The following is a 14,144-nucleotide window of genomic DNA, read 5'->3' as shown; positions in this document are numbered from 1 at the left end:
ACACTGGCACAGGATTATGTTTTGTGCTTCAGTAAAAACTGTTCGCACCCTGAGCCACAGATAGTACTCAAACTGTTTACTGTGACCTTGTTAAAACTGCTTTCTTGTGACTAATATTTTCCAACTTGTTTCCTCCTCCAGATTTGTAAAGGATCGAAGACCGTCCATATCCCCCAACTTCAACTTCCTTGGTCAGCTCCTGGAGTTTGAGAAGGGCCTGCGATTACTGCAAGCTTTGACCTCCGATGACAAGATCTCTGACACCAACACTAAGCAAAGCTCTGAGGTTAATGGAGTCGAGATGAACGGTCACCGCAGCAACTATGACTCTTCTGTGGCAGAGCCCCACATCCCACAAGAACCCAAGCTGCCATCACCCACCTCCCTCCAGCAAGGCTTCAACGGCCTGCACCTCTCCGCGGAGAGGATCATGGACACTAACCGGCTTAAACGCTCCTTCTCCCTGGACATTAAGTCGGTCTACTCCCCTAGCAGTCCCAACTGCCCCAGCATGGCACCCACACACTCTGAAGACGTCCCCAAGCTGTGCAAGCTTGACAGCCCAGGAACAGGCACCTCCAATGGTGTTTGCTCTCAGTCTCCCGTCCTAGACAGCCCCAGCTCCTCCGATTCACCGTTCCCCTCACCAGGCAGTGGGGGCAGCATTGGAGGTTTGCGGCATGGAGGAAGTGAAGTCCATCGGTCTGGTTCTTCCTCATCCAGACCCAGGAGGAAACCCAAACACAGCTCCGGCAGCTCCCCAATCCACTCCCACCCACACCAACCTCCACAGTCCCTCAGCTTGTCGCTGGACAACAAGAGCCCCAGCCTGGAGGAGAACCTTAAGGGCTCCCTGCTCCTGTCACTACCCTCCCTGCCCACCGTGGGCTCTGGGGCCATGTGGACCAAACACAGAGACACTGTCCAGGCTACCACTCCCGTCACTCCCGTCACCCCCACCACGGATGCCCCCTGGCACTTTGGGGCAGAAGAGGGCGGTGAGGGAGGGATGGAGCTGGGAGGAGGAGGGGTCGGACAGGAGGAGGAGTCATCGGTGAGGTTTGGGAGCAGTTCTGCATATGTGGCATTCGGGTGCAGCGAAGGTGTGCGGTTACGAGACAAATCTCAGAGGGAGAAGCCCTCGGCACCACAAACACAGAGAGACCACAGGGACTCCATGTCGTCGTCCACGGTGAGCATGTCCAACAGCGTGAACAACAGCGGGCCTGCGTCGGAGAAGCAGTTCAAGCGGCGCAGCTGTCAGATGGAGTTCGAGGAGGGCATCTCCGAGACACGATCACGGGAAGAACTGGGGAAGATCGGGAAGCAGTCGAGCTTCTCTGGGAGCATGGAGATCATCGAGGTATCCTGACAGATAATGGACATGACCAGAGCTGTCCTTTGAGGGCACAAATGGACCTGGTTAGAGGGAGTACAAGAGGCGGACGGGGAGCAGAAATTGCTTTTTTTTTTGTGCTCCCCCTCACAGACAGTGTTAAAGACTCCAAGTGAGAGAAGGACAAATAGATACACAAGCGAGAGAGTTAATGTGAAAATGTTAGCAAGCGGGCTAACATTGGCACCTGGACAGACAAAGAGCTTGTGATGTGGTGCTTAGCAGACCATAACCATCCTGAACTCTCACACGGATCTGAAGAAAAAGTCTGGGGAAGGGTTAGGGGTACAGGGGGTGACTGTAGGTACTGAAACTCTTAATTCTTCTGAGCTCTGTCACAGATAAAAAGAAACGACCCAGGGCAAGTGTCATGTTGCATCCTTACTATATAGAATATCCCTATTTTGACAGAGTTCGGACACAAACTGCTCGCCTGCGGTCAAATGTAGTGTGCTTCAGTGGGTGTATAGCCTTGTGATTTGAACCAAGCCCTGTGTTTTCCTCCCAAAAGCTTCACCCTCGGTGTCAGAAAGCCTCAGAACCTCGCACGGCTACGTCCGCCCTCCCTCCCCCCCTATCTGCCCCCCTTCCCATTGGCTCTGCCTGCTACAGACTCTGCATAACAACATCATCGACAATAACAGACTCCTTAACAGCACCGTCTCCTCACATCACCACAGCACAAGGCAGAGAGATTCCCAAGGACTTAATCTAATGGCGGTACTGTATCCAAACAATGAAGGATCCTCAGCATTTTTTGCAGCTGAAAAAAACTCTGAGTTGAAGACTCTTTAGCGACGGGCAGTGTTTCCCCCCCCCCCACACCCTAAAAGCACAGTGTGTCTTTCCTGACTTTGGCTCCCTTGTTTCCAGTGTTAACAGCGTGATGGGACTGAGGTTTCGGGATGGTGGCGAGGGTACGCTTTAACGGCCCTTTCGCTCCTTTATAGACCCCCTCAACCCCCCCGTCCCCACTGCTCCCAGCCAACCACCTTATGGTCACCACTGAGCATGCACCAGAAAGGCTGACTACAGACAGACAAATACTATATATACAATATGAATATATATAGCAATTTTAATGGACTTCTAATGGACTCTTTTTGTTCAGTTATAGTTTTAATTTATTGTATTGGTTCATTCTGGTAATGAGAAATAATATAATGTTTTGTGGATTTATTTCATTTTTCTTTTTTGTTGAATTATTATTATTATTATTATTATTATTATTATTTGCTGTATGGTATTTATGAACACACACAAACAAATACACACATTCAACAAAATCAAGCAAGCAATATGTGCTGTTCCTTCTTTTTTGGGGAGAGTGATCTATGACTTTTGAAATGCACTTTTCTGCTTTCTGATAAAACCAAGTTCAGTTACACCCTCACACCCTGGCAACACGATACTCCGAATGCCAAATCTTGAGAGTTGTTTGTGCTAATATAGAGCCTCTGTTTTTGCATTTGGAGGATGATACAGACATCCCACTAGTGAGTGACATAAGAACAGGATCTCTATTCATGGATTATCACAATTGAGGGTTCAAGCATTAAAGAAAAGATTGTTTTGTTTGATTGAGGAAGGCAAAACAGACACACACACACACTCAGTTCACTCACAGACAGTAAAACAGTTTCTTGCCAGCTTCATGAGGGCTTGCATAACAACAACTATATGCAAACAGATGCACGCTCTTACACAAGTCTGAAATTTATAGACTTGCACAGAGAGTGTCCTCTCTCCGAGGAGCCAACACCAGTCCATCAACATCACCACAGCACACGTTCCACCAAAGCTGAAGCCAACACACACACACACACACACACTCCCTATACTGTATGCACTTACATATATTTTCACACATTAAAGCATAGGCCCTACACACACACACACACACACACACACACCCTTTTGTTTATTCTCAGGGGATCTTTCAGTGAGCCAAGCCCGGCACAGGGTACACAGCTGCTGGTACATCAGCACAATGCATGTCCGTAAAGCTCCCTCGCTTTCTCTCTCTCAGTCTATTTTTTTTTTGTTTTGTCTTTTTTTTTGCTCTTATTTCTTATTTTCCAAAGCTTTGATACAAACAGCGTAACAAAACGGAAAGAAAAAAAAAGAGGATCTTCATATCTTGAGGTGACAGAAATGAAAAACTTTGCTCTCCTGGTGCGAGATGGTTATTTATTTATAATGTAAAATGTGTTTATTTTTTTTTCCTTTGACCCATAATTAGCTTTCTCTCTCTCTCTCTGGTGATCTCTGACCTTTGACCTTGGGCTGCTGCAGCTACAGTAAGTTCAGATAGAGTCCTAATGTTCCCCTCCGAGGCTCAAGCAACCTCCCCTCTCCTCGCCCCTCCTCCCTATATTTTTAAGAAAATGTTGTTAGAATTATTTATGACATGTAACAAAGATGATGCAGGCTGTCCCATTTGCTAAAATTGTTGTTATCAAATATTATTATTATTATTATTATTATTATTATTATTATCATTATGTTGTGTAAATAGCAACGCATCTAAGAACACTGATGAATTTAGATGAGTTTTTAAAAAGAAAATCCTGATACCTTAGGCTGCTTGACGCAAAAATACCTCAGGTTCTATTGAAAGGCTTTTCCTTCCCCTGTACATGTTTTGTGAAAATGAGACAAAAATACAGACATGACAAAATACAAACTGCTCTCTGCTTCTTCTTCTTCTTGTGTCCTTGCATGGGGGGCTTGAACGTGGGGGGGTGGCTGGGAAGGGAATTCCAACCGAACAGATGAATAACACATTACGACATCCACGAGTCCAAGAGTCTTGCTATTGATTTTGTGTTTAACCAACTCCTCTGTGACCACACAACACGGCTTCATTGATTTTTTTTTTTTTTTTTTTTTTCTCAGACTGTGCCACATGTTCCAATATGCTGATGGGATGGTGAATAATTTAAGAGAGAAGATGTGTTCAAAATTACTTTCCAGTAAGGGGCACGCCCGCCTTATTATTAAGTTTACATCATATTGCTGATAGTGCAAGAAGACTGGAAGACATTTCAACACAAGTGCTAACAGTGGTGGAAGAAAGTAAAAGTAGAAATATCATAAAAATACTTTGTTAGGATAAGATAGAAGTGTATTAATCCTGAAGGACATTGCTGAAAGTTACGAGTAAAAGCCCTAAAAGTATAATCAGCTAAAAAAATGCATAAATATGACTCTACAAGGAGAAGGTTAGCTTATAGCTTGGAAATAAGGAACAGCTAGCATTAGCCTAGCTCTGTTGTGTTTGTTCAAATGTTTAAAATCTACCTACCATCTATCTACCTACCCCTGAAGCTCACTTAATGATACATGTAAAAAATAAAAACTAGGGTTTTATGTGGGGTTGGATGTAGCCAAGCCAGCTGTTTCTTTGTTTCCAGTGTTCAAGCTAAGTGGAGCTAACCTGCTGCTGGCTGTAGTTTCATATTTACCGTAGGCCTACCTCCGTCAGAGTGGTATCAATCTTTTCGTCTAACCCTCGGCAAGAAAAAAAACTACTTGTAATTCAGAAGACAGAAAAGCACAAAAAAAAATCTGAAAAACAAAGGTGTCTGACAGCTACTAGCTAACTCTCTAGCTTAAATATGCAGGCAGCCACAGGTCAGACCCCAAAGCACACCTTAACAGGAAATAAATGCAAAACATGTCTTTGAGCAGCGTCACCCTGTTGTGTCCTATCTTCTCTCAGACTGACTCAGTGTCTGGTTTTTATCCCTGATGCTTCCTCTTCTCACGCCCAACACACACACACGAACAGTCGGTGTTCAGGTGTTTCCCTCCAGTTTCCCCGCTCCACCTCTTCCTCATTCTGTGGCTGTGGCCACAGGAGCAGGAGAGGGCGGTTGGTGGTGAGGGTGCAGTGTTTGCCAAATGATGTGATGTGTTTGAACAGCGCTCACCTCCAGGGGATGAGAGAATGAGGTGATGTAGCGTGTAGTGTGTGAGAAAGAGGAAGACAAAGAGAGGTATTTGCCCTCAGAGGACACAGAGTACACCGATGTTACAAAAAAAAAAAAACAGCGTCCAAATCCAGCGGGTGGGGGGCCAATTCATCGTGTCCCCTCAATGGGGGCGCGACTACAAAGGGCAGTTTTTGGTTTCATGATGTCATGGTGGAATTTCACCTCGTGCAATCAAACAACATCTCTCCGCAAAACAAAGCAGCCCCTCCTGAAGCCGCCGCCATGCGGTCCAATCTGACCAGAACAACCGGCGTGTTGTTCTGGGGACGGAAGGAGTGAGGTAAGGACGAGCAGCAGAGAAGATGGGGGGGAAAATCCTTTGAACACAAACACACACAATGACACAAACACACACAATGACACATGCATACACAAGCAAAACCAGACGGCCCCTGGCCTTTTTTCAGTGAGCACAATTGTGTCTTAATGAGCGTTTCGCTGAGTCCAATAGGAGACAGGCAGAGGTAATGGCATTACCAGTATCAGCACCAGCTGAGTCCCTCAGCTCCTCTCGTGTGTGTGTGTGTCTTTATTTTATGAGCATCAAGGGAATTCCCCCACGACTAGACCACCATGTGAATGGAATAACCAGTAAATCTTACCTTCTCATTTTCATTCTTCATAACGTGAGCCCAGCATGTTGGTGTGTGAGTTTATCACCTGGATCATAAAGGATAATCCTTTCACAATATGCTTCCTCTGAGTTTGTGTGTGTATGTGTGTGTGTGTAGGTGTGTGCGTGTGTGTGTGTGTTTTTCAAGGTGCCCTCAGCTCGTATTATATGGATCTGCATCTCGGGTAACCTGCACGTCTACAGTGTCCCCTCCGCTGTGCTGAAGTCTGCACTTCCAACGCAGGTTTCTTGTTGCCAATGTACTGTAACTCCTCCACAGGCCTGAAATAGCTTTCTGAGGCAATTTTCCATTTTATTTTTTTAGCTTTCATTTACAGTATATCTTCACTGCTTTTTCAAACACGTTGTAAGTTTAACGTCTGCGTGAAGCGATAATTAAAACGTGTTCTGAGTCAGCACGAAAGAATGCAAATGTGGAGCGTGTCGATACAAAGCAACTGTGTGTGTGGGACACGCTTTTATGTGAGCATTCATAGTCAGCATTGATTCTCGTGAGTTATTTATATTTTGCATGCAAATACGAGTGTGAATGCAGTTGTGTGTGCGTATGTGAATGAATGTGTGATGCTGTGTCCTCACTGCAGCAGCTGACAGATACAGAGACTGTGTCCAAGCTGCAGCTGCCCCCATGTACAGGTGAGTATGAGTGATGCATATGTCTTATTTTCATTATCAATTAATCTACTGATTACTCAAATAATTGTATAATGGTCTGTAAAATCAAGGAAAGATGTCGAAGAGTCACGAGTCGTTTGACCAGTAGTACAAAACAAAATGAATGTTTCATGTTTTAATGTACATTTTTGACAGAAAAACATATTTAAACGACTAACTAATTGTAAGAATACCTGCTGATTATTATTTTGTCAATCAACCGATCAATTAAGCCACTGATTGATTGTTTCATCTCCAATCTGCAGTTGTTATGATCTCATTTAGGCAGGTTTTTCATTTATCGTGTCACCTGTCTGTGCATGTTTGCTGCTCGCCCACACAGTATGTATGTATGTCGGCATAATATGACTGCATCTGCATGTGTGTGGATACAAACTGTGTGTGAATGAATGAATGAATGAATGAATGGTCATGTTGACATTTCGTGCCAGTGGGGCTCATTAAAATATCAAACACACACCTTTGTGTATGCATGAATGTGTGTTGCATGTGTATCCTCCCTCTCACATCGGTTGATGGGTACCAGACGTGTCCACGCTGAGGGGCTGCCTGGCGCCTGCTCCCAGGCCGCCTATATGGAAACAGTTAGGAGCTGTTACGTCAGCAGGCTACGGCACTCTGTCCGCTTTTCCACTCGCGCTCACATCCAAAGTGCACTCACGCACACACATATTTTCACACAACATGCCCTTCTTCTTCTTCTTCTTCTTCTTCTTCCTTTTCTTCTTCTTCTTCCTGCGTTGCTCCTTCTGGCACACTTTCATGTCAAACACACGCACTCATTACACACATTTTACTGCTCGAAAGTTGCGTCAGCACAGCATTCCACACTTTTCCACGCGTCACCAGGGATGACTGCCTCCAAACAGCATTTCTTGCCCTTTTTTTTCCATGGAAAACTCTTGTCCTTATATAACCCTGTAGTCTGGCAGCCTGCTCGTCCTACTATTCCTCTCTGTCTGTCTCCCTCCTCCTTAACCTCTCTCTCATCCTTATCCATCTCTCACGCAACCGGGAAAAAAAAAGCTGGAGCTCTGTGGGCTCCGAGGCCCGGACACCCTGTGGTAGTTCCCCTTCATCCTGTGCGTCAGGCCTGGTACAGAAACATACGTGAACAATCATTAAGCACATTCTGTCTTCATTTCTACATGAATGACAAACTCATCGCAGTGGAATAAGCTAAATAAATGAACGCAGGGGGATCATTAGTGCATTTTCTGCAGCGGGGCAGGAGTTTATGTGTGAGGCCTGTGGTGAAGGAGGAATCCCTGGCTGGCTCTGAGGCTCAGCAGGCCTGAGGTAATCCAGCTTAATGCAGTTAGCGTTGTCATGGCCACCTGCGTATTACACACCGCAGCGTTACGGCAAGACGAGAGGGGGTGTCTAGACTGGCAAATCACTGGAAAACAAAGAAAGGGCTGCGAGGGAGAGTACTGTGCTGTCTGAGCCTCTCATGTGAACAACAACAACAGACATTGTTGATTGTTGTTGATTTTTTTCATGAAGCACAGACATGTTCAATATGATCTCCATCTATGGAGGTGATGTGCAGGTTTGATGTGTGCACAGAGCAGCCCTCAGAAAGCAGACACTGATTACTCAGTCAGGTGTTGTGTAACTGACTGCTGCCACCTACTGCTGGCTCAGTCAAGCCTCGGCTTTGTCCCCTGACAGGAAGGTGACAGGCGATCGATACTTTTGTTCCGCGGGTCGAGCCAGCAGATTGAATGTGCATCGGTCCCGTCAGTCCTCAGGTTTCGCTTAGCTCCTGTTTTCAGCGCTGAAACTAAATGAATGGACAAAGAAGAAAAATGTGTGTGTCTTCATTTTCCTTCCCTGTGTGTAAACAGCCAGGCACCACCTCTTCACTGTCAATGAGTGTGTGTGTGTGTGTGTGTGTGTGTGTGTGTGTGTGTGTGTGTGTGTGTGTGTGTGTGTGTGTGTGTGTGTGCATGTGTGTGTATGTATGTTCAAAGTGCTGACTCAAGCAGCTGGACCTGCTGACATCTGTCTCTGTCTTTCTGATGGTGGAACAAACTGCAACTCTCTCACCCGGCATCAGCCCCATCAGCACTCTCTGCCCAGGTCCAAACCCCATCAATGCGTCAACACACACACACACACACACACACACACACACACACACACACACACTGTTCCTGCGCGCTAGCAAACACAGAGTGCATATCCCATATCTCAGCGTCTGCACCTCGAAAAAAAAAAACCCACATCCCGGACCACCAGCGAAGACAGACGGAGCTTCAGGTGGATGTGGCGCTGCTGACACAAGGTCAGACGCTGCTGCTGCCTCAGCCAGCATGAAAACTAGCCTACTGTAATCACAGGCTGTGGCTGTGACACATAAGTGTGAATAGTTTCTCCTCTACTCTGAACCAACCAAACTAATTAAGCACCATAACTGCCTCTTTTTTAGTTTTTAGGGTCTGCTGGGAAAACTTAAATACTTTCCTGTTCTGAATACCTTAAATTGAAGTTAATTCATGAAGGAATGATCAGCTGCGAGCTTCCTCTTTGTGGTGACACTGGCATTAAACACGAAGGTACGTTTCTCCAGACTGAATCAACAACACTAATCACACTAATTTATTCTTTCGGTGGATTTTTTAACACAAAGCTTTAAAGGATTATGCGTAAAACTGGCCTCTGATAAGGAAGTATACTGTTTTCTTTCCATCCTATAGTAATGAAACCTATATTGCTGACCCCTTAACGCCTCGTGGGCCAGAACTCGGCCTCGGATCCTCAAACTCGGCCCTCTTGGTCGCTCCTCAGTCGTGGCTAAAGACCAAAGGGGACGGCGCTTTTCTCAGTCAGGGCGTCCACATTTTGGAAAAGCCTGCCTGAGGGAATTAGACTCGAGAAAACCTTTTAAATCATTTCCATAAAACTCTCTTTTATTATGTGAATCACTACTTTCGCACCGCTGGCCAGCATTTCTTGTCTTTTCCTCCCTCATTTCCCTTTTATTCCTAATTTATTCACTAGTATTTCAGGCTTTAGGCTTTATCACAGAATGATATCACTAAAGACCAAATAAGCACCATGTCAATATGGCAGCTATACAATCACACGTCTATTTAGAGAATAAAGCAGTTTATATCCCACTGTAACACATTTTCATTCATAACTTGTGTTTATATTTGAATCTTTATAAGTTACAGACGCAAAACGACAACAGAGTCACGAAGCAAAAAGTCCATGTCCACTGTAAACACTCGTCCACGATTAGGTCTGGTGAACCGGTCTGACGAGCACAAAGACACGATGACTTGTATGTTGCTAAAACAAAGACTGAATCTCACACACACACACACACACACGCACACACGCACACACACAGCAGACTGCTCGCTGCTGACACACAGTGTCTGTGGCTGCTGCTCTGTTATCATTTCTCCCCTCTCTGCCCATGACCTCAGAGCCACATGCAAGCTATTTCTGTTGAGTTGCTTCTGGCTGAAAATGACTTCATGTCTGATGTGCTTGAAACAGAGAGAGAGGGGAGGAGGGGGGCTGGGCTGTATCACTGTGTGCATGAGAAATGTTATTGCATTAAAAACTGTTGTTGGTTTGAGTTTGATGCGGCTGCACCTCTTCTTCCTACTCCCCCTTTTTTGGAAATTCCTAATGGTTCTGGGTGCCTTCGGTCCACCGGTCCTTCTGGTTTCACTTCCCTCCTTTTCTTAAATCTGTTACATCTTCCTCTCTCAGCTCTCCTTCAACCGTCTGCAGTTTCAGATCCATCCCCCTTTCTTTCCTCCGCCTCTCTAGGATGGGAGCGCTGGAGCCAGGTAGGTCTGCAGACATGAGTAATGTGGCTGAGACTGACTCATACGCAGAGACATCAGCCGTCAGTGTGGAGCCAGCAATGACACAAGCACAAGAGCAAACACACACACAGACACACACACATTAGAGTATATACTGAATCGACACACTGGCAGACAGACTTGGCGGTGCCGACAATATGAAACCCAGTCATGCGAGTGGCCATTATCATCATCACCTTATATTATGTGATCATTATTGAGAAAATGAATCCATCGGCGATGAGATCAGACTGTAAACACATCTGTGACACAAACACACACAAACACACACAAATCTGTCAGTTAGGATAAGGCACTTCTTGAGTAATACGTAATTGTGAGTTTATTGTCATAATAATCTCACACTTAATGAGCTAGCGTGCTGATCTCGAGCTTTGTTTTCCAGGTTGTTACCTGAACTATTTGTGTTTCTGGAAAATAATAAAATCAGGACATTTCCAGTCGAAGTTTCACATTTTAAATATGTAATAAAGTATAAAAACTCTCCTTTTTTATGCTACAAAACAAATGTTACGTCTACTTTTCTGTTGCAATTTATGTAAACACACTAATGCACATGCGCAGACACTCCTCATTGCATCTATGAAACATTTATTATTCATGCAAGAGTAATGTGAGGTGTCTCCGTTTTAATGCCTCCTAATGGCTTTTTGAGTTACCGCTGCCAGCAATGAATAAATCATATCAGTCACGGTGCAGCCAATACCTCACTCAGTCTAGCACTGAGCTGATCTGCTGGTATGTGGTGTGTGTGTGTGTGTGTGTGTGTGTGTGTGTGTGTGTGTGTGTGTGTGTGTGTGTGTGTGTGTGGTGAACAAGACGTAATTTTCACAGGAGACATGTTGATGTATTACAGTAAGAAAAACACAGGTGTAAATCATAAAATCCACAGTGACTCACATGGACACTTGTGTATGTAACAAAGACATTTAAAGGTACAGTTCACCTGAAAAATTGAGCAGCAGCCATTATCTACTCACCCTCAGGTGAAGTTTTGTAGTCCGCAAAACATTTCCGGAGCTTCAAAGCGAAACAGCGCTGCAGCATTCTCCTGAACAGCTGAAGTAGACGGGGACTTGTTTGAAAAAAGCAAAGAAACAACATAAAAATGCCTCCATACAGGTTTTCCTGCATGATTCATGTCTTCAGAAGCCACAAGATCCCAAATGGATTTGAAAAAAAAGTTATTTACACACTTTTTTAAGCCGAAATCTCCACTTTAGCTGCCAAAACAACTGGAAAAGAGTCGCCAGAGATCCTAAAAATACTTGGCGAGATGTTATTTACACCTTTGATGCACGGCAGAGCCTGTGCACCCACTTCAGACAGGGTCGAGCTAAAACTTGGCAGCTAAAGTGGAGATTTCGTCTTGAAAAGATGTGTAAATAACTTTTTTTTCAAATCTATTTGGGATCTCGTGGCTTCAGAAGACCTGGGTCACTCAGGAAAAACTGTATGGAGGCATTTCATGTTGTTTCTTTGCATTTTCAGACAAGTTCCCGTTTACTTTAGCTCTTCAGGAGAACGCTGCAACGCTGTTTTGCCGTGAAGCTCCAGAAATGTTTTGTGGACTAAGAAACTTCACTCGACTTCCCATCGATTGGCATCGGGGTGAGAAGATAACGACTGAATAAGACAAAATATGGATTCTCTCACTTCCTTCATATTGGCCTCAATACAAGGGACTATACAGGACTGTAAAATCATTACAACACAACAGATCCCATCATCGTTGCTGTGACCAGGACAGATACTTTGACACCTTCTTCGTGGAGCTACAGCAGGTAACACCACCCACCACAGCAGCCACGTCACACCTGTATGAGGCCTACACTGTGCAATTTCTGTTGAGATTTTCCTCTCATCCTCCCTTGACAATGATCACATTTATTGGAGGGTTGTTATGTTGTAGATGGATTGAATGAGCTGACGCTGACGCTCGCGCTGCATCGGCCGGGATGATGTGGAAGAGAACATATCGACCCCTGAATGGCTCGGTATCGACGGGCGGATGGATTTCAGGAAGTGACCTTGGATAACTCAGACGAGCACCTGACCAGAGCCCGGCTCATTTTCCCACAGAGCACATCTCTGGCACCAGTCGACCCGCTGAAAAACACACTGCGGCTTATATCCTTGTGAGCGGTAAACAAAGTTCACGGCTCTAATCTGAGGTCATTGGAGAGAGCGAGCAGCCGCTGTTGTATTCAGGCTGAAATGTTGTGGAGGAGTGTATCATAAACGGTGGAGGTCAAAGAGAGTTAATGGAGGAGACGGAGCAGGATGTGACAGTGTGACAATACCAGCACCCCGAAACTGACCATCACTAAGACTAATAAGACTAACAGGAGCCATACAGGCTGCTCATGAGCAAGGCACAGAGTCATGCACAGATAGACTGATAGACTGGATTGTTATTGGTACTAACACTGGCCTAATCAAACAAAAAAAACAACTTTTTCTGTCATTTAAAATGTTTTCTGAGATTCTGAGATCACTAATTCAACAATAATCAGATGATTTAATGATTCATTGATTTTTTTTTACACTTTTTTTGTGTCCAACAGTCTTTTTGTCTTTCTGTGAGGATACATCGTTTATCATTATACAGTCATGTGTTTGTGTATTTTGCCTGTATTACAGAAATTTAAAAAACAAAACAAAAACAACCAATAATCTAATTAATTAGATATTTTTCAATATGCTTAGAGCACCACAAATAAAACTCCACTGACCTCCATTGTACTTCAGTGGGGGAGCAAATTTCTAGAACACATCATCTCAAAAATTAACGAAAACTGTCTACGAAAAGTGATAATTGAGTAAAAGTAAAGATATTGTGTTAAAATATTACTTTTATTCTGAAATTCACCCACACAAATAGTACTTCAAGTATCTGGAATTAAATGTACTTCACTAACAAAAGTAATTTCCTGGCATTAAATGTACTGAAGTATCAAAAGTACAAATAAAAGTAAATTATACATATTATTGGCCTGACCGATTATTGTATCCGATATTTAGTATTTTTTCCAATTATTATTTAAAAATACGCTACTTTGGCTCTGATGCTGCATGTAATCTGCAAAGTAACTAAAGTTATTGAATAATTGAAGTGGGATTGTAAGTATAAAGTAGCAGAAAATGTAAAATATTCAAGTACAAGTACCTTAAAAATTGTACTTAAGCACAGAGAAACATCTTTTACTGTCAGAGGCTGTTTATTTCTGACTAAAAACACTGCTCATCGAAGCTGTGAAGCTATAAATGCAAATATTTTTTTATAATTGGCCCTAAGTTTGATCATTTCAAACCTTTTTTCTCATCATTTGAAGACCTCTACATACTAAATAAACATTTTGTTGTGTATAATTTGAAGGGCCCGACCCCCAACCAGTAAATTAGTTATAACAAGTCGGTGTGACATCTCCAACAGAGACTCTCTCTGTTCTGTCCCTGAGTGGAAAACCTCCCCGAACACTTTATTCCTCCTCCAATAATGACAACAACTGTTTTATAACTGAGACTAAAGGCAGTGTGGTGTCAACAAACATCCCACAGCGCCCTCATGTGGCTCTGAACAGAACCAC

General features: G+C 44.1%; 1 protein-coding gene across 2 annotated transcripts in view; it reads left to right on the top strand.

The window, feature by feature from the left end:
- Nucleotides 1-4,082, top strand: part of dusp8a (dual specificity phosphatase 8a) — a 47,304-nt gene extending 43,222 nt beyond the window's left edge. The window contains exon 5 of one of the 2 annotated variants that reach the window (XM_073472590.1): nucleotides 142-4,082. In XM_073472590.1, the coding sequence (XP_073328691.1) occupies nucleotides 142-1,372 (1,231 nt within the window). In that variant the 3' untranslated portion in view covers nucleotides 1,373-4,082. The remainder of the gene's footprint in view (nucleotides 1-141) is intronic. The other variant, XM_073472589.1, reaches the window with a different exon arrangement.
- Nucleotides 4,083-14,144: the final 10,062 nt, after the last annotated feature.

The sequence above is a fragment of the Pagrus major genome, chromosome 8 (assembly GCF_040436345.1).
Source record: "Pagrus major chromosome 8, Pma_NU_1.0".
Classification (NCBI taxonomy): Eukaryota; Metazoa; Chordata; class Actinopteri; order Spariformes; family Sparidae; genus Pagrus; species Pagrus major.
Note: the sequence above shows the minus strand (reverse complement) of the source record. Positions and strands in the feature narration are given on the sequence as shown.